Source organism: Amblyomma mixtum, chromosome 10, assembly GCF_055824585.1.
Source record: "Amblyomma mixtum isolate Tamu chromosome 10, ASM5582458v1, whole genome shotgun sequence".
Lineage (NCBI taxonomy): Eukaryota > Metazoa > Arthropoda > Arachnida > Ixodida > Ixodidae > Amblyomma > Amblyomma mixtum.
In genome coordinates this window covers 688,085-708,842 of record NC_143021.1, presented here as the reverse complement: position 1 = coordinate 708,842, position 20,758 = coordinate 688,085, and the positions used below count along the sequence as shown (strand labels likewise).

Here is a 20,758-nt window from a genome sequence, read left to right as displayed (position 1 = left end):
GATTTCTGCGCTGTCGTGTCGTTTGTTGTCGCCTTTTACGTGCGATATCATCTATGATAATATTATGCATTAGAATGTAGATCTATTGACTTGACTCAGTGGAGTAGTAACTGGATAGGCGAGCTGCAGACTGAAGGTTGTCCCGACGGAGCGCGTGTTTTCGATCACCATGCAGTACGTGTTCAGCATCCTTGCGCTGAGCTTGCTCTTGTTCCCATTCAGAACATTTCATGCACAGGATTTTAAGCACGACCGCTACCGCTTTCAGCTGCTTTTTCCGCACGCATATGTCAGAGGTATCTGGGGGGTAAAGGTTTATCTATAGTATCTTTCTGCTGTTGGTATCTACCTTAGCTTGGTTTGGTTTATTAAGGTTTTACGTTCCAAAGCGACTCAGGCTATGAGGGACGCCGTAGTGAAGGGCTCCGGAAATTTCGACCACCTGGGGTTCTTTAACGTGCACTGACATCGCACAGTACACGGGCCTCTAGAATTTCGCCTCCTTCGAAATTCGGCCGCCGCGGCCGGGATCGAACCCGCGTCTTTTGGGCCAGAGCAGAGAGCCGTAACCACTGAGCCACCACAGCGGTGCGGTATATACATTATTCATAGGAAAATATGCGCGATTTCATTACATTTTCCACACTTAGCCAAACGCCCTACGCGACGCTCTCACACGCGGCGAGAGCTCCTGAATAACATAACGCGACTTCGGACCTCAGAATTAGTGAAAGCTGGATTAGCTGCTCATATCTATTCAAGCTTTTATAAATTAAGCGAAAGTACGTTTTTATGCACCAGGTTGCATAAACCATGACAAAATTTGTTTTCTGTTGGCGCTGCGACTCAGTTGAGCTCACAGCGGTAATTTGTTGATAAACTGGCGCGGCGACAAGAAAGCCGTTTGTGGAAGGGGGGGGGGGGGCTTTATGGCCGGCAGGAAGGAATAAGAGTGCATGGGAATTGGAACTGCATACTAGCCGCACACCTAATTCTTGATATTGAATAAAAAGTTTCTTTGCGGTGGAGCACCAAGACGGAATTCGATATAAGCACGAGCGCGTTCTAAGCGCCGGCACAATTAACCTGAATGTCAAACTAAATGTCATTAAAACGCGTCAATGTTATCGCTTTGATAACGTAAATACTTCCTGCAACACAGCCACGCAGCGGAAGTATGCTCGACAATGTTTTTTTAGCGCCCGAAGCGCGGCTATATGCAGGCGCGGCCGCGGAACTGCCGCAGCCCCGCAGTCCCCAAAGAAACGCCCGCACCGCGGCGCGCCGGTCGGCGCAAAATGGCCGCGCCCAGGAGAGGCTCAAAAATCTGGTCTATAGGAGTGACTGAATTTCTAGAGTGGAAAGCAGTAAGTAAACTTAGGGATTTCTGGTTGGGAGGTTCTCGTTTGCTATTTTTGCTACGCCTACACTGATTGCGTAACATTTGGCAGTGAAGGTGGATGCACACTGTGGAAGCCTCACTGTTTCATTCCTGTTCCCCTGTACCACTGCGCTTCCAACGTAAGCATCTGTTTTTGAACCATTTGTGTAAAAATCTGCAAAAGTACTGTACTTTTCCTCGAGTGTGAGAAATTCTTGTATTGTATGTTGTTGTGGGATTTGTGCTTTACGGAACTGTGTAAGGGTGAAATCACAGACTGCAAGGAAATTGTACCATGGTGGCATTGGTTCTCGACTTCAGGCAATGCGTGGCAAAGTGTCTAGTATGCCGAGGTTTTCGCACATCTCTTCAAATCACAAGAGCAATGGCTTGGTAGCTTGCAGTTTATTGTTAGCGTGGGCACTTTGTAGCTATGGGGTAACACACCTGCTTCTGCAGTGAACAGATTTCCAGAATGTACGAGCATGTGAGCATGGCTCTCCTGTCTATAAGTGATGGTTTGTTAGTTTCTGCATAAAGACTGTTTAAGGGCGACATTCTGTACCCACAAATGAAAAGACGCAAACCTAAATTGTGCATTGGATCCAGTCGCTCAAGGTACAATGGTCTCACTGACTGATAAACTATGCATCCATAATCTAAGGTAGAGCGTACCACACAGTGATAAATCTGTAAAAGACATGTCTTTTACCCCCAGTGCTTTCGTGACAGTACTTTTAGTGTATTCAGTGATTGAGAAGTTTTCTTTTTGAGGGTGCTTATGTGTGGCATGAATGTGAGTTTTTTGTCAAGTTATTCCTAAAAACTGGAGTTCACCTTTTACTGGTAATGTGACCTCATTCAGGAAAAGAGTGGGATCAGTATGCAGCCCTTTTCTTAGCAAGAACTGCTACTGAGTTTTATGAGGAAAAGTTGAAACCATTTTTTTGTCTCCCCATGTTGTTAGTCTGTTTACTGTCAGCTGTATGTGCCTTTCACATGATGCAATGCTAGACGATGTACAAGTAATGTGGAGATCGTTGACATAGACTGAATACATGATGGACTTCGGAATTATTTTTACTATGAAGAGCGTAGTACTTAAAATGCATCCCTGAGGCACACCGGTCTCTTGAGTGAAGTTCCCTGTGTGGGGTATCTTCAAAAAATAGCCCAGGCTTTATTTTATTTATTTTTTTTGCTTCTTTGCAATCTCGCATCCACCACACTTTATGGTTCTGTCGTACTACTCCTGAAGACTGAGGGATAGCTAAGTGTGCGGCAGCAAGAATACAAGTTGTGAACTTTTCATTTATTTCATTGACATTAAGATTTTCTAAAACATTTTTTTCTAAAGTGGCTTCTTTAAAAAGTTGCTAAATGCAGCTTCTACTGCCGTGGTTTTGTCGGGGTGACTGATGATGGGGATGACTGGTTGCTTTCAACAGGCAGATGGTCGCTTCCACAGGGTTGTCTACATTATCTCATTCAAAATCACCATCATCAGCCCGACTATACGCCCACTGCAGGGCAAAGGCCCCTCTCCCATGTCTCTCCAATTAACCCTGTCCTTCGCCAGTTGCGGCAATAAACTTCTTAATCTCATCCGCCCACCTAAATTTCTGCAGTCCCCTGCTACGTTTGTTTTCTCTTGGAATCCACTCCGTTAGCCTTAATAAGGACCAGCGGTTATCTTGCCTTCGCATTGCATGCCCTACCCAAGCACATTTCTTCCTCTTGATTTCAACTAGGGTGTCATTAACCTGCGTTTGTTCCCTCACCCACTCCGCCCTCTTCCTGTCTCTCAACGTTACACCTATCATTTTTCTTTCCATAGCTTGCTGCGCTAAAAACAGATGGAGAACTAGAAGACAAATCTAAAACACTCGCTTTTCCCAACTAGAAGAACAATAAGTAGGTTTGCCGGTGTTCAGTACACAATTATTATTAGGTAGCATGGAGCTTTCTTCCCCGGCGATGAATTTTCTCTGTGGCGACTTTTCTGCGACTTCCCCGGATGTGGTGTGTGGTCTTGGAATGTACACTCGGCACTTTGTACAGCCGAGAATAACGTATTGCAACGCAGATTCTGTTGCAAATACAAGGCGGATATTTCCTGCACGTACCTGTCCTGTCCTGCTTTTTGAAACTAGTCATTGTGCCCAAGTACCTCAAGGATGTCTTCTGAATTTCCAAGCCGGCAGAGAGATTTAATCGCAGTAGCAGTGCAGAGTAGATATCTGACTGCGGAAGACACCCTTAATGACACCCACACTGCAGCTGCTGGGGCAGGGGCCGTATGGAGCCACAGATTCAAATCCTTGCCTCAATGTCAGTGGATTGAAGCGGGTAATGAGGTGCCCAGAATTCACTGGCTTGGTGACAACTGTAACGTTGTGCTCAGGTGTTCGAGCTACGTTCGGAGTGTCTACACTGAAAAGTGACCGCTTTGAGCTGTGACGACACTTTGAAGGCACATCTCTCGCACCCTTCTCCGGACTTGGCAGTAGCGTCCATGTAGATGTTAGTAGAAGAATCAGAAAAATCATCCTCACCTGAAGGTAGTGGCAAATCATGGCTTAAGTTGGAAGCTTCAGGGGTGCGATGTCCATGAGAATCTGGAAATGCTAGTCCTCATGCAGAAGAGGAAAAAATATGTAGCGCAAAAAATGTATGAACGACAGAAGAAAGACAAACACAAGCGCTTGTATTTGCCTTTCTTCTGTCGTCTGTGCATCTTCTGTGCTACATATTTTCTTCCCCTCCTGTGGTGAGCCCAAATCACCAGTTTGCCAGATGCAGCACCAGGTTTGAGGCAGCTGAGTTAGGCCAGGTGTTGAGCCCGGGTGCACTCACCACCGGAATCATGCAGTGCAGGATGTCAGATGAGAAATCCCTGCTCACTTCGTGGTTCTTTTTCCTCCGTTGCCCAAATTTATCATGGATTACCATCATCATCATCATCAGCCTGACTACGCCCACTGCAGGGCAAAGGCCTCTCCCATGTCTCTCCCATTAACCCTGTCCTTTGCCAGTTGTGGCCACTGTATTCCCGCAAACTTCTTAATCTCATCCGCCGACCTAAATTTCTGCCGCCCCCCTGCTACGCTTGCCTTCTTTTGGAATCCATTCCGTTACCCTTAAGAACCAGATGTTATCTTGCCTTCGCATTACATGCCCTGCCCAAGCCCACTTCTTCCTCTTGATTTCAACTAGGATATCATTAACGTGCGTTTGTTCCCTCACCCACTCCACCCTCTTCCGATCTTTCAACGTTACACCTGTCATTCTCCTTTCCATAGCTCCATGGATTATTAACTAGCCCTTACTGCGCCTTGCCCTCTCCCCTGCGGCGGTTTGTGAGTGGGGAATAAACTGCGCACATATACTCGCACCACTTTTGTTCCCAGATAAGATGACATCAATTTGGAGGGAAGGCTCATTACAAAGGGAGAGACAGCGCCAAGTCAAAATATTTATCATCCGTCCAGCAACAAAAGCACAGCCACAGTGGTGTGTTCAGCATCGTTTGCCTCCAAAGGTGTTGGCTGTACCTCGACAGTCGACAGTGCCGGCCAATAGGGGATATTCAAAATTCTGCAAGTGCGCTTTCCCACATAACTACGTTGCAAAAAACAAGATGGCCGACTTCGCTATAAAGAAGCTACGTGGGCTACAGGACAGGCGCTAAAGGTGTGGATAGAATGCAAGAAACGTATTTTGGAAGAATCAAACAAAAAACTTGTCTTTCTTGCTTTGTTTCAGCTGGAAACGCATGGTCAGCCATCTTGTTTTAGGCAACATTGTTATGCGGGAAAGCGCACTTGCGGAATTTTTGAATATCCCCTATTGTGAGGAGATGAAACGAACATGCTGAACACCCTGAAGGTCGGGTGCACGTTTTTTACGCAAGGTAAAAAAGGATGGTTACAGGTGTGCACTAGCGTCAGCAAGAGGGGCGAGGGTTTTCACTCCTGTTGCTCTTGAGGTCGTCCTCCATAGCATCATTTCAGTGCAGAGAATGTTTTATTGTGGCCTAGCTTGAGCTCCTCAGCCCCTAGGCTGGACACGCAGTCCACTGCCACCGACAGTTCTGCCAAGTTTGCCACAGGAGCCCCAACCAGCATCTTGGCGAGCTGCCATCTGCACTCTCAGGCTTAGGTTTTTAGGGTTTAGCCTCCCAAAGTGACTCAGGCTATGAGGGACGCCGTAGTGGAGGGCTCCGGAAATTTCGACCACCTGGGGTTCCTTAGCGTGCACTGACATCGCACAGCACACGGGCCTCTAGAACTTCACCTCCATCGAAATTCGGCTGCCGCAGCCGGGACTGAACCCACGTCTTTCGGGTCAGCAGCCGAGCGCCGTAACCACTGAGCCACCGCGGCGGGGCAAGCACTCTGAGGAATGCAGCAAGAAAAGCTAATGTTGAAAAACAAAGAAAACTCTCAACGACAAAAGTTTGCTTGGTTTATTGGGGTTCAATGTCCCGAAGCAACTCAGGCTATGAGGGACACCGTAGTGAAGGGCTCTGGAAATTTCGACAGCAAAATTGGGGGGAGGGGGTTCATTATGCGAGAAATTAAAACGTCTCTAGCATGCGATGTTCCTGATCAAAATTCAAACATTACTATATCCATGTCTGTTACAAAAGAGGTCCAACCAATAAAGTGACAAGACTCGTATTTCCAATAGTCTGTGGCATCCGTGGGGTTCAAGAAGGAATGCGTGGTTGAGGGATTCCCAGAATAAATTCCCCTAGTATCGTGCAGATGCAGGATTGCAAGTGGCAATGCCTTCTGGCACAGCAACCACTTGAAGCAACACGTGAGAATTCACACCACCAAGCAAGGATGAAGAACACACAGTGTGTTTATTTTGCCCGCAACAAAGATGGCAGGGGTGTCAGAATGAAAGAAGCACACCCTGAAATAGGAGCTTGTCCAGATAAAGTACTTTACGCACATGGCGCCAGATAAAATGCTCAAAAATAGATAAATAACTCTTCACCTGTTCCGGGAGAGGTTAGCCCCCAGAGAATGTGCACACAAGTCGGAAGGGTAGCCTCCATCACTCGGGCACTTGGGACAGGTCGATGGTCAGCACACGGCTGATGGTGCACTCGCCAGGCTGCAAGCAGGGTAACCCCCCTTCACTCACTGCTTCCCACATTTATCCAACTGTACTGTTTTCAAAAACAACACAAGCAAAACAAAAATAAGCCCCTGCATTGAACCCCAAGTGGATTACAAAAAAATCAGAACATACAAAAAAATTTTTTTTCCCAAATATGATCAACCAACTCGCCCCTGTGTTAGCCTTGCATAAAACGCTGCACATGCTCTTAGCTACCATTCTCGTGATTTCCAGCCGCGCACATAATACACTGCACTTTCCGTGGAAAACAGTCGCATGAGGATACAAAGTGGATATGATGCACACATTACACTTGCTCAGAGTTTTTTTTTTTTTTCCTTTTCATAGCAGGGCTTGCAGTTCTTTCTTTAATCCATTTTTTTTTTCTCACTGGGCAGTGAATGGGTTTTATGGGTGAAAAGGGGGCGTGGCTTTCCTTGACATTATCATAACCAAGTCTGCTGGTGCATTTTGTGAAATGTATTGGCAGCATGTTGCAAAGACTCTAGGGCACCAAATGAGACCACTCTCATCATTTAGAAACCAAGCACACTACACAAAACACAATGCGAACGTCAAAATGAAACACATGCGGGCACACGCTGATACCCCGGGACTCTGAGATGAAGTCTCGCAATCGAAATTCAAATCCAACCATTCCAATGGTTGTCTAACTCACCACAGCTGTTATAAAAAACGTAAGAACCGACAATAAGTTCCCAGTGTAGGCTTTCGCCTTTTAGAAGCGTGCGGTGAAATGGACAGACACCATGATCGGTGATCAGCAAACTACATCCGGTCAAAGTTTCATTTTTTAGGTTGCCTCCTCATGTTAGAAAAGGAAAAAAAAAACAAAAACAAACCTGCAAGCAATGAAACAGTGCTACAGGAGTAAACCAGATGGCGCAAATTGTCCAGAAGCACTGTCTTGAATTTTTGGCAACAGGCTCAAAACGTCGGTCATAGATGACCGACGGCCTATGGCGCGGTAGCGAAAGAGTTGACATCCTCCAAAGGCTATGATGGATGTCATAGTGGAGGTCAAAAGAGTAGAAAACTGAGCTAATTGGCTCATACTTTTGGGTGGGCACAGCCGGAACAACAAAACGCGGACGCAGAAAGAAACACACAGAACGTGGACGAAGCTGGCTGTGAACTAAAAATTTATTGGAAGAACCCGCGCTTTTTGTTGCTTTGTCAAAACGATCTTGCTTTTCACTGCCCGTGGGGTTCATTCAAGGAAGAAATTTCTTTTCTTGATAGAGCTATTGATGGTAACGCACTGCTGTCCTGTTTCCCGTATTGCCCCATGCTTCCAGGATTTCACGTGTTCCTTGGTCAGCACACCATTCCATGACTTGCACCTCATGCAACTGGGGCTCGCACTTGCGCACTTTTTTGCCTTTTTGTTTTCTTTACAATCTCTGCAATGCAGGGCTAGATTGCTGCCTGGGGCACCCGATAGCGATGATGCATGCGCTCTTATCCTATCATTGAGGCACCTTCCCGTCTGCCGTTTGTGTATTGTTTGCCACAGGCCAGAGGGATAGTATGATCCACGCCTTTAACACACTCGCTGTATCTTGTTCGGTGTGCAACCTGGCATTGCTGCTTCTTTTGCCTGTTGACTCGAGCACACATGCTAGTTGCCTTGTTTGGTGCAGAGCATACGGCACGGGGTCCGGGTTGTTTGCTCTGCACCCAACAAGGCAACTAGCATGTGTGCTCGAGTCAACACGCAAAAGAAGCAGCAATGCCAGGTCGCACACCGAACAAGATTCAGCTAGTGTGTTAAAGGTGTGGTTTATAATATCCCTCTGGCTTGTAGCAAACAGTATATAGGGCAGACGGGAAGGTGCCTTAATGATAGGATAAGGGAACATGCATCATCGCTATCAGGTGCCCCAAGCAGCAATCTAGCCCTGCATTGCAGAGATTGTAAAGAAAACAAAAAAGGCAAAAAAGTGCGCAAGTGCGAGCCCCAGTTGCATGAAGTGCAAGTCATGGAATGGTGTGCTGACCAAGGAACACGTGAAATCCTGGAAGCATGGGGCAATACGGGAAACAGGACAGCAGTGCGTTACCATCAATAGCTCTATCAAGAACAGAAATTTCTTCCTTGAATGAACCCCACGGGCAGTGAAAAGCAAGATCGTTTTGACAAAGCAACAAAAAGCGCGGGTTCTTCCAATAAATTTTTAGTTGACAGTCAGCTTCGTCCACGTTCTGTGTGTTTCTTTCTGCCTCCGCGTTTTGTTGTTCCGGCTGTGCCCACCCAGCAGTCATAGCAGAGGGCTGCGGAAATGTCGACCACCTGGGGCTCTTTAACGTGCACTGACATCGCACAGCACACGGGCCTCCAGAATTGCACCTCCACCGAAATTTGGCCGCCGCGGCCACAATCGAACCCGCGTCTTTCAGGCCAGCAGCTGAGCGCCGTAATTACTGAGGGATTGCGGCGGCTAAAACTATTTTGTGATAAGAATTGGACGCTGCTGGCAAATTTGATTCTAATGCACATGTCATTTTTAGATTTTTTTTTTTTTTTCAGATGTTACGATCGAGCAAACATTGTGAATGAAGTCAGCACGAAAAGTGGGGAAAGAACACAAACGAACACAGACTTGCAACTCAATGCATTTACAGAGCATTAAGGAGGGAAGAGGTATTTGGGAAAAAAAAAACTGCTAGTATTAGTCAAGTCACAGTTATGAAATCTTCAGCGAACATGGATTTTTACGTGCTGATTCCAAATATGTCGATTAACTTCACGAGAATCAAGTCCCTGTATACTCATGTGATATGCAACGGAAGTTTTTCATCGAGACCTTCTCCTGCAGGTGAGTTACACAGTCATTGGTTTCTTTGGAAATAAACAAATGCAATAGCGGAGATATTGCTTTTTTTTGCTCCCTTGAACACCGCTACCTTCTTTCAGATTTTTTTCGTATTCTTAATCTGTGCTGTAACTGTTTTTTTTGTGTGTTTTTGTATTCTTAATCTCAGCTGTTTGCATCTTTTAGCTTTTGTTGCGCTCTATTGCTGGTGTTATTTTTTGTTTTTGTCTCTCTCCTTCTGCCCCTTTGATTTTGAACAAACTGTCATCAAAGTGCTGCGTGTGTCCCCCCTCTGTAATACCCTCCCCGGAGGGCCTCCAGGGTATTTGAATAAATAAATAAATAAACGATGTTTCAGCAACCTTTGAGTGGGCATCCAGTTGTGAGGCATTCAACGAGTGTGCATGTTTTCCTCCCTCAGGAGCCCTCCGATTGCATCACGAGCAGTACACACCCCAAGGTTGCCACACTGCTTCATCATCATCATCAGCCTGACTGCACCCCCATGTCTCTCCCCAATTAACCCTGTCCTTTGTCAGTTGCCGCCACCGTATCCCCGCAAAATTCCTAATCTCATCCGCCCACCTCTTCTCTTGGAATCCACTCCGTTACCCTTAAGGACCAGCGGTTATCCTGCCTTCGCATTACATGCCCTGCCCAAGCCCACTTCTTCCTCTTGATTTCAACTAGGATGTCATTAACCCGCGTCTGTTCTCTCACCCCACTCCGCCCACTTCCAATCTCTTAATGTTACACCTATCATTTTTCTTTCCATAGCTCGATGCGTTGTCCTTAACTTAAGCTGAACCCTCTTTGTTAGCCTCCACGTTTCTGCCCCATAGGTGAGTACCGGTAAGATACACCTGTTGTATATACTTTCCTCTTGAAGGATATTGGTAAGCTACCATTCATGATCTGAGAGAACCTGCCGCACTGCTTCAGGGGCCCCCTCAGGAACACCGCAGCCAGGTTGGGATGCATGCAAGTTTCCACACAGACGGAGCGTCCCAACACCACACAAACAGTGGCAGTGCAAAAGAAATGGGGCCCAGGATGTCCACCGGTCGTCCACATTTCTTCATCTGGCCCACAGGGAAGTACAACATAAGTGAAACATATCAATTTATATAAATTATTACACAACAGCTACAGTATAGAGGTCAAGGCCCGTTGTAGCGACCAGAAAATGGTAAGGTCTCGTGTTAGCTTAGATTTGAAGAGGGAACGGAGGAAACTGGTGAAGCGAAAGGCTATTAACGAGTTAGCATTAAGAGGGAAGGTAGAGGAATTCAGAATGTCGCTGCAAAACAGATTTTCCGCTTTAACTGAAGAAGACGACCGTAGTGTTGAAAGAATGAATGATAATCTTACAGCTATCGTTACAGAGTGCGCCGCAGAAGTAGGTGGTAGGATGGTTCGACAGGATACCAGCAAGCTATCTCAGGAGACTAAAGATCTGATAAAGAAACGCCAAAGCATGAGGACGTCTAACTCCACAGACATGATAGAACGAGCAGAGCTATTTAAGTTAATAAATAAGCGCAAGGTAGCCGACATAAGAAAGTTTAACATGGAGAAAATCGAGCATGCTCTAAGGAACGGAGGTAGCCTAAAATCAGTGAGGAGAAAACTGGGCATAGGTAAAAACCAGATGTATGCGCTAAAAGACAAACAGGGCAATGTCATCAGCAATATGGATAAGATAGTTGAATTAGCCGAAGAGTTCTACAAAAATCTATACAGTAGCGAATCTAATCATCAAGTTACTGAGGGAGGCAGTCGAGCACAGCAATGGGACATCCCGCCAGTAACGAAGGAGGAAGTAAAGAAAGCCTTAGGAGCAATGCAAAGAGGGAAAGCAGCTGGTGAGGATCAGGTAAAAGCAGATTTGCTGAAGGACAGAGGAGAGATTGTGCTACAAAAACTAGCCACCCTGTATACGCAATGCCTTGTGACCTCGAGAGTACCAGAAGCTTGGAAGAACGCTAACATTATCTTAATTCATAAGAAAGGAGACGTCAAGGACTTGAAGAATTACAGACCGATCAGCTTATTGTCCGTTGCCTACAAGGTATTTACTAAGGTAATCGCTAATAGAGTCAGGACTCAGAAGTACTTGTATTTGGGCGTGTTGGTTCATAACTTTTCAGGAGGACACAGGGGCGCAATAAAAGACACGGACATAGAAGGAGACAGGGACGAACAGGAAAAGCACTCGTCCCTGTCTACTTCTATGTCCGTGTCTTTTATTGCGCCCCTGTGTCCTCCTGAAGAGTCAGGACAACCTTGGACTTTAGTCAACCAAATGATCAGGCAGGCTTTCGTAAAGGATACTCGACAATAGACCACATTCACACTATCAATCAGGTGATAGAGAAATGCGCAGAATATAACCAACCCCTATATATAACCTTCATTGATTACGAGAAAGCATTCGACTCAGTGGAAACCTCAGCTGTCATGCAGGCATTGCGGAATCAGGGTGTGGAAGAGTGCTATGTGAAAATATTGGAACATATGTATAACGACTGCACAGCTACTATAGTTCTCCATAAAGTCAGCAATAAAATTCCATTACGGAAAGGTGTCAGGCAGGGAGACACCATCTCGCCAATGCTCTTCACTGCCTGCTTACAGGACGTATTCCGGGGATTGGAATGGGAACAGTTGGGTATAAGAGTTAATGGAGAATACCTGAGTAATTTGCGATTCGCTGATGACATTGCCTTGCTAAGCCAATCAGGACAAGAACTGCAAAGCATGATAAATCAGTTAGACAGGCAGAGCAGAACGGTGGGCTAAGAATTAACATGCAGAAAACCAAAGTAATGTTCAACAGTCTAGCAGGGGAACAGCAGTTTGCAATTGGTAGGGAGATGCTGGAAGTAGTAAGAGAATATGTCTACTTAGGGCAGGTACTGACCGCAGATCCGGATCATGAGAGGGAAATAACTAGAAGAATAAGAATGGGGTGGAGCGCGTATGGTAGGTTCTCTCAGGTCATGAATGGTAGCTTACCAATATCCCTCAAGAGAAAAGTATACAACAGGTGTATCCTACCGGTACTCTCCTATGGGGCAGAAATGTGGAGGCTAACAAAGAGGGTTCAGCTTAAGTTAAGGACAACGCAGCGAGCTATGGAAAGGAAAATGATAGGTGTAACGTTAAGAGATCGGAAGAGGGCGGGAGTGGGTGAGGGAACAAACGTGGGTTAATGACATCCTAGTTGAAATCAAGAGGAAGAAATGGGCTTGGGCAGGGCATGTAATGCGAAGGCAGGATAACTGCTGGTCCTCCTTAAGGGTAACGGAGTGGATTCCAAGAGAAGGCAAACGTAGCAGGGGACGGCAGAAAGTTAGGTGGGCGGATGAGATTAAGAAGTTTGCGGGGATACAGTGGCGGCAACTGACACAGGACTGGGTTAATCGTAGATACATGGGAGAGGCCTTTGCCGTGCAGTGGGTGTAGTCAGGCTGATGATGATGATGATGATGATATAGATGAGTCTAGATGATGATGATGAGTCTAGATGAGTCTAAATACGCATCCTTCTCACAGTCACGGGAATCCCGGCACGAGCATGTGCACACGCTGACTGAATACTCATGCCGAACGAACACACTCAACACACTCGTAAGCATCCTTTCTTTCCTGTAGCCACCAGCGCATGGAATCAGCTCGATCTATCGATTACCATGTCGGACTCGCTATCTTCCTTCACCTCAAGATTAGTAGAATATATAACAGGAACCAGTAAAGTGCCAACAGTCCTACATTTTACCAGATGACTGCCCAACAATTACTCATTGACATCTCTTGATCTGTTATTTCTAAGGATGATTGCGTGCCTATTGCCACCCATTACCTTCTTTTTCACTTTCTTCTAGTTTCTATTGTTAAATACTTCGAATACTATAGCATGCCTGATGGCATGAACGACTGCTGCTGTAGTTGTTTTCTTTTTTGTTACAGCTCTGAATCTTCAAGGTATTCTTTAGTAACCTGCCTACTAGTATTTATCGAACACTTATTCTAAGAGTTCTCTTTTTTTGTTGATCTGTTGGTAATTTCTCTGTATTGCACTGACTGCCCACCTGCTGCAGTCTCTTACAGAGACTGGCAGTATTGCAAATAAAAATAAATGAGTGAGACATGTTTTGCAGGAGGGGGGGGCTTGGGAACAAAGCAGTGGTGTCCCACAAGTAGGCCCAACCTCCACTGTCGGAATGGTGCCCCATCCTCAGGCATTGCCCCGATTAGTGGAGATGTCAGACATCCTAATTCATTTAGTGAAACAAGCTTTCGGTCAAGTTGGTTACTTTGCTTCCACATAACTGCAGCGAAAAAAAAAATGACGAGCACAGACAAACGCTGCACTCACAACTGATCTTATTTCGCCAGCAATGGGAAATATAAAGGTTCCGCCGTGAATGCGCGCGCAGGAAGGTACACGTGCCACCATCAAGAAAAAAAAAACGTTATCGCACCGTGAGACACATCTTATCGTGTGGCAGAGAAAAGGTCACATTCTGCTCTATACAAATGAATAGACGTATCGCCTATGCAAAAATCACCCTTTTTCTTTATATGGTAGGCTTCCAGTAGTTCACGTGCCGTCTGGTCTGTGCTTTTGCCTAGAATCCTTACAGCAGCGTTTGTCTGTGTCGTAGGTGTTCCTTCCTTTGTGCTCGTCATTTTTTACGCTGCAGTTATGTGGAATCCCAATTCATGACTGACGGTGTGGCGATTTCTCCTCCTGCTGATCAATTCGCGCTACAAGGCAAGGTGTTGTTCTCGTGTGTACGATTTGATCAGTATGAAGCACCCCCGCTCTTGCATTGATCTCTCCTCGCATTCATGTGGGCGCTCTTTCTCCCATCAGCCCCCAACGGCCGTGCATGTGGTCCTCACTGCTGAGCTCCCGTTTTGGGAGCCTCCAATGTGATATTTTTGCTCTATTTAAATTTCATATTAAGGGGGTCTTAAAACTGACCTTCTTATTTGTGGCTCGAGTCTCATGAAATTTTGCACACAGATGCGTTTTTATCTACTGGTTCCAAATATGTAGTCACAATTGAGCTGGCGGTCTTAGATCAAAAATTATCTTAAATTCCAGAGTGTAATTAGGTCATTTCTTATGCAGCTTTAATGAACCTTCTCACAGCATTTTGTTGCTTTTAATTACACGAATTGATAGCCAGTGAATTTCCTTACCAGATGACAATATCGCTTTTTTTGTTTAGACCACGTACAAATAGCAATTTACAATTAGCTTAACGAACTGCAGTGTCAAATACTGCGACCTTTTACTCTCAACATAGTACATCAGGATGACATTCCTTAAGAGAAAAACGGAAGAATGTCACCGGGTATGGGAACTCTCTGGCTATCGATTCATGTAAATAAAAGCAACAAGATGCAATGAGAAAGTTTATTAAAGCGGCGTAAGAAATTACCTAATTACATTCTACACTTTGTAAACAAGATTTGAGACCAGCAGCTCAATTGTGATTACATGTTTGGAATCAGAAGAGATAAACGCACCTGTGTGCGAAATCTCACGAGACTCGAGCCATAAATAAAGAAGGCCTTAAGGAGAGTGGGGACTCACGTCGGGCACAATGCCCACCAGGGCGTCGGCGTGGCTGTAGAACTCCTCCTTGAGGGAGATGACGATGCACTGGAAGGAGGTCTCGGTCTGCTTGCGGATGAAGTTGGCCACCTTGCCGATGTTGGTGTTGTCCAGGGCCGCATCGATCTCGTCCAGCACAAAGAACGGGGCCGGCTGGTAGCTGCACCCAAACAACAACAGGATGTTCTGCCCATTCACACTCGGCCTCTTTTCCCTTATCCCACTGCAAAGGCCTCTCTCCCATGTCTCAACCCTGTCCTTCGCCAGCTGTGGCCACCTTCCTATCCTCATCCGCCCACCTAACTTCCTGCCACCCCCTACCACACTTGCCTTCTCTTGGAATCCACTCCCTGCCCTGCCCAAGCCCACTTCTTCCTCCCTGATTTCAACTAGGATGCAATTAACTTTCCCTCACCCACTCCGGCCGCCTCCAAACGGTTGGCAGTTCATCACCCTCAAACTAAATCTGCCCAATGGCATTTCGGGTGGTGTGTGTGTGCGGGATCAGATCTGAAGGATGCTGTGTTGCGTTCGGTTTTATGGCAACTAAGGCCATCCTGTGCCAGGTATAGGAAAGATTTAGTATAGAAATGTGGAAAATCATCAGTGGAAGCAATTTTACAAATGGTTACTTAAAGAAGATCGGGTAACATCAGTGGCCATCCCTTGAGGCTCCCTGCCAATCAAACCAATCAAATCGGGAGTGAGAAAGTCACTCAAGTGTATTATAAAATGAAGCAAAGCACTGGGTGAGCATTCACAATTTTTGCGTTTATTTATTAACTTCAACAGCTCTACTAGCTCTATCTATCTATGGAGTTATACCCCTGTCAAGCGGGCAAGTTAAGTGCACTTACGGGGAGTGCGCTTCGGCATTCCGATTGACACTTTGGGCTGCGCGGTGCTAAACGGGAAAGCAAAGTGCACTCATGGTAGAAAAAAATGGCGACAGAAAATGAGCGGAATTTCTGAATAGGACGATGGAAAATAAAAAAAAGACTCATAATATTTGATTGCTTAACGTGATAGCGCAAATAAAACGAGGTTCAGCAGTTTTTACCGATGAAAAAAAATGAAAATACAAGAAAAGCCAAGACCAGCCAAGACTATCCAGAATTTCGACAACAAACAAGATGGCGGCGGGCAGCGATGTTGCATCTGATCACGTTTACTTGTTTTGTCGCTTCGCTTGTAGCTATAACCAAGGAACTTTTTTTCTGAAAACAGTGTTATAGCACGTAAAATAAAGTTGTAAGTACTTTTTATGCACTATACATTTTGTACCATTGGAACCGCTGGCGTCGAGGCTACGCACTCGGCCAGCAAAGTGTGGTCCGTGAACGCACTTTCAGCGGAGTGCACTTTTCCGCGAGTGACACTCCACTTGCGTCGTTTAGATGCGGCAAAGTGTACTTACAGCGAAGTACACTCTCCTTAAGTGCACTTAACTTGCCCGCTTGACAGGGGTATTAGACGTCCTCATGCTTTGCCGTTTCTTAATCAGATCTTTAGACTCCTGAGATAGCTTCCCGGTATCCTGTCGAACCATCCTACCGCCTATAGTTCTATGGCGCACTCCGTTATGATATCTGCGAGACTATTGTTCATTGTTTCAACATTACGGTCATCATCTTCAGTTGAAGCGGAAAATCTGTTGTGCAGCAAAATCCTGAATTCCTTTACTTTCTCTCTTAACGCTCACTCGTTAATAGACTTCCGCGTCACTAATTTCCTGCGTTCCCTTTTCAAATATAAGCTAATGCGAGACCTTACCATTCTGTGGTCGCTGCAACGGACCTTTCCGAGGGCCTCCACATCTTCTACGATCGGTTGTTTGGTAACCCCCCCCCACAAGTTGACAAAACACATGTGACCCTAAGGTTAAAATTAAAATTTTGCATACCTAATCTAAGCTAATTAACAAATTAAGCGGAATTTCAAAATACTCTGAGGAGTGCCACACGACGGGAAACAACATGTATTTGATTTCACCCAGTTCCGGTGCGCCACGTTTCTTTGAATCCTTCGTTCAAGTTACCTGAAACACCCTGTATATGGTCTTGCATTTATTTTCAGGCAACTGACTTCACTCCTTTCAAGTAATGTGCGGGCGTTGAATGTCAGGATCAGGTATTTGGGGTTTATTCCCTTGCTATTCCCTTGTTATCCTTCCAGATCTTGATCCCATCACACCTTGACACCTATTACATTTTAGTCGGTACGCCTTTCAAGCATTTCTTTCTCGAGAGGTGGGCAAAATCAATTTCCGAGATTACGCCTCAGACATGGAGATCGGTGTGAAGTGGCGGAGACAAGGATGTCCCCTAAGGACACAGTGTTTGAGCATTTTGAGTACTGCGCAGTGCAATGCAGTTCGAGCAGTAAGTCGCCACTGCCCATTTTTGATATCTTGTACCCAAGGCATCTGTGAAGCACTTTGATGCAAGGATAAGATTCTAGCCTGTTTTCATTCGACTTCATTATGGATTACATAAAATTTGGGGAATGCTTTTGTGAGAAAAGTCACCTGCTTTGTTCTGCCCTGTTTTCAGAGAGTGATCGTTTTTCGAAAGGGTGGAGCCAGTAAGTTTTCCAGTCACGGTGCCAGCCGCCCACCATGGAGCCCTGCAAGGGTACGGGACGGGAGCCTGCAAGCAAGCCCTGCCCATGCCAGCTGTACACCCCAACTATAACCGAATGTGACGCAACTCAGGGTAGTGACCACACAAAGGTTAACGCAAGGAAAAAAACCAAGAAGTGAGCAGGAGACAAAGGCGACGACAGCCGATTTCCCCTGGTGGGGTCAGGCCAAGGTGCTGTCTACAGGAAGCGGGGGCTCAAGTGATGTGTTGCCTCTGCAGAGGAGCCCCCAAATGCTCGGCACTGGCTCAACTACTAGGGTTCCCTTTCCCGCCTGCAGATGTGTCACAACTCACCACCATCTGCGGGGCTATACTTGAAGTAAGCTTCTGTTTAGTCAGTGAGCGCTGCAAGTTGGGGGTTGACTAAGACATGCCCCTGCACTTGTGCAATCGTCACCTGTTGCAGCTAGCATGGTGGACCACTTGTCTCAGCCATCTTCCGGCAGGATGGTGCACCCCCCCTTCCCCCAACAAGCCAGCCAATACCTGTGCACGGCAAAGAGCAGGGCGAGTGCAGCCACCGTCTTCTCCCCGCCCGACAGGTTGCTCATGGGCTGGAAGCGCTTGCCGGGGGCCACGCAGTTGTAGTTGAGCCCCTCCAGGTACGGCTCCTCGGGGTTCTCGGGCCCCAGGAAGGCCTGCGCACTGGCGTTGTTGGTGAGCGCCTTGTAGATCTCGTCAATGCGGTTCGACACCTGGTCGAAGCAGGCGGTGAACTTGCGGTGGCGCTCGCGCTTGACCTTCTCAAAGGCCAGCTTGGCCTTCTTGGCACGCTTGCGGGCATTCTCAAACTCCGTGTCCGTCTCCTTCAGCCGCTCCTTCACCCCGTCCAACCTGCAAACAAGACACAGAGCATTTACCATATTTCCACACTGTAGGTCGGCCTTCAGGGGATCAGCAGATCACAGACTCATCATCATCATCAGCCTGACAACACCCACTGCAGGGCAAAGGCCTCTCCCATGTCTCTCCAATTAACCCTGTCCTTTGTCAGTTGCCGCCACCGTATTCCCGCAAACTTCTTAATATCATCCGCCCACCTAACTTTCTGCCGTCCCCTGCTAAGTTTGCCTTCTCTTGGAATCCACTCCGTTACCCTTAAGGACCAGCGGTTATCTTGCCTTCGCATTACATGCCCTGCCCAAGCCCACTTCTTCCTCTTGATTTCAACTAGGATGTCATTAACCCGCGTTTGTTCCCTCACCCACTCCGCCCTCTTCCGATCTCTTAACCTTGCACCTCTCATTTTCCTTTCCACAGCTCGCTGCGTTGTCCTTAACTTAAGCTCTTGGTTAGCCTCCACGTTCCTGTCTCACAGGTGAGAGAGCACAGCTTCATAATTCAGAGGGGTCGAATGCTTTAATAATTAAAGCGCAATGCACATCCAAATGAATAGCAAGCAATATTCGCAAACTACTCAAAGTCTTGAATATTCACTGACTGCCAGGAAAGCCACACGTGTACTATACTGAGAAAAAAAAAAATCATATTGGGCTCGCATGACCTTTCGCACAACTTGGCACAACTGCAGCCAATTTATTGCTTTTTTGGCGCAGCACTGAGCAGAAAATGGTATTTAAAAAAAAAATACAAATGGCACAATTGGTGCAGCTGTCCCATCAACTACATTAAGTGCAAGCTTATTTCGGCTACCTTCTTGCATATGCAGTAAAAGCTCATCAATTGAAATCCTACGGTGTCCAGAACATCCAGAGAGTGGATTACTCTATTTTACTGCTCTAAAATTGCTCTACTGTTCTATTTTATTGTTCAGCCACAACCTTCCGCATTTATTTTTTTTCTTTTCAGGAAAGCAAAAGCCAACACCCTGGTTCTGTTCAGCAACATCCATCAGCGGAACCCTGCTCAGCAGCACACACTACCCCAGCCTGGCCACCCGGGTCGGCACCAGCAAAGAACAGGTGCGTGCAGGTCATGTTTCCGATGATTGGGAGCCCCACAGATGCCCTGTATCTCACCACAGGTTGCGTCATTCGCCGCTCAACAACTAAAGCTACCACAGCATGGTTATTGCAGCCTTCAGCATCGCCGCTTACAAAGTACAAGCTACCAGAGCAGCAGCGCAGACTGGTGGGCGAGTTGGTACGACATTACGGGCACAAGCAGCCCCCCCAGCACAAACGCGAGGGAAGAAGGGATAACAGCTGGTAGTTTTGTTCAGGGTGCCTCTGCTTAAGTACAAGCAGCCGCATCTGATAAAACACGGGATAACAAGACAATAAAATCTACGATGATACAAGAGACTCGTGTTCTTTTTCTTGTGATATGGTGACGGTGGAGTGCTAACGTATGCCGGACCTAGAGCACTGGCGACACAATGTGAGGAGTCCTGGTAAGAGTCACCAACAACTTACCCTCCCCACCCCCCCACTCGTTGTACGAGTGGAGGTGGTGGCAGCTGCTGCTGCTGCAGTCGCAACCAAGAAACGTTTCCGAGTGACGCAGTTTTCTGTAGACATTTTCAAGGTGACTTCTTGTTTTGGTTTCTGTTCTGCAGTGCCGTTTCAGCTTTGCTTGCAAAAACTGCACGTAACTAAAAAATTTCAACTTCTTTTCAATTTCGTTATAACCAGGTTTAAGTGTATATATGACGTGTTAAAGTGTCCGCCAACTGTACTAAGCTTTTGTTGCGACAACACGGTTCCCCAGTTATCTCATCCATACCATGCTTTTCTTGGAACCACCAGCCGACACAATGCTGTGAGGACCCCAGCCACTGACAGCCTGTTCCTGCACGAGCGGTGACATCATCTAATCAGCCCAGTGCAAGCTACAGGAGAGCAAAGGTACCTTGAGAGAACATCTTGCTGCACAAGTTGGTAACAGTTCATCTTTGGTTACAGGCGCAAAAAAAGACAGAACACAGGGCAGAAAGACAGGACGAAGCGCCACTCACAATTGATTTATTCGGAAAAAACATGCGCAAATATATGCAGTCTTACATGCAAAAAGTACTGTCATCTTCAAAGTTGGTATGATAGCGAACGGGTGAAAAAATCGCTCTCAGCCTTGTACAAAGATATGGATGTGTCGCTGACGCACATGGTTCCTTTTTTTGCCATGAAAAAAGCTTTGATTAGTTCCCTAGCTTTCGTAGCCTTGCTTTTTGACA

At 46.4% G+C, this 20,758-nt stretch overlaps 2 protein-coding genes across 11 annotated transcripts in view; one reads left to right on the top strand and one right to left on the bottom strand.

The window, feature by feature from the left end:
- The first annotated feature begins 1,329 nt into the window (after positions 1-1,329).
- LOC149324957 (uncharacterized) lies at positions 1,330-19,902 on the top strand. Of its 9 annotated transcripts, none has more exons than XR_016286315.1 (7): positions 1,330-1,367; positions 1,457-1,521; positions 9,066-9,354; positions 12,910-12,984; positions 17,536-18,943; positions 19,435-19,547; positions 19,610-19,902. XR_016286315.1 is itself a non-coding variant. In XM_089563593.1 (5 exons), exons 2-5 carry the CDS (start codon positions 9,225-9,227, stop codon positions 19,795-19,797), a joined length of 489 nt encoding a protein of 162 aa, XP_089419719.1. In that variant the 5' UTR covers positions 1,387-1,521; positions 9,066-9,224; the 3' UTR covers positions 19,798-19,902. The 9 variants fall into 9 exon arrangements, 1 of the variants encoding a protein (XP_089419719.1); XR_016286313.1 differs by having other exon boundaries at positions 1,452-1,521; XR_016286314.1 differs by lacking the exon at positions 1,330-1,367 and having other exon boundaries at positions 1,387-1,521; positions 17,536-17,944; positions 18,032-18,943.
- Positions 6,233-20,758, bottom strand: part of SMC1 (structural maintenance of chromosomes 1) — a 59,687-nt gene continuing 45,161 nt past the window's right edge. For both annotated transcript variants that reach the window (XM_089563591.1, XM_089563592.1), the window contains 3 exons: positions 18,112-18,459; positions 14,963-15,143; positions 6,233-6,508 (listed from right to left, as the gene is read on the bottom strand). In XM_089563591.1, the coding sequence (XP_089419717.1) occupies positions 6,449-6,508; positions 14,963-15,143; positions 18,112-18,459 (589 nt within the window). In that variant the 3' untranslated portion in view covers positions 6,233-6,448. The remainder of the gene's footprint in view (positions 6,509-14,962; positions 15,144-18,111; positions 18,460-20,758) is intronic.

Excerpts from the sequence above, each read along its gene's own strand:
- LOC149324957 (XM_089563593.1), top strand. The coding sequence starts at position 9,225 with ATGAAATCTTCAGCGAACATGGATTTTTACGTGCTGATTCCAAATATG. Across the intron at positions 18,944-19,434 it reads TCCACGTTCCTGTCTCACAG|GAAAGCAAAAGCCAACACCC; the intron begins GTGAGAGAGCAC and ends TTTTCTTTTCAG. Across the intron at positions 19,548-19,609 it reads TCGGCACCAGCAAAGAACAG|GTTGCGTCATTCGCCGCTCA; the intron begins GTGCGTGCAGGT and ends ATCTCACCACAG.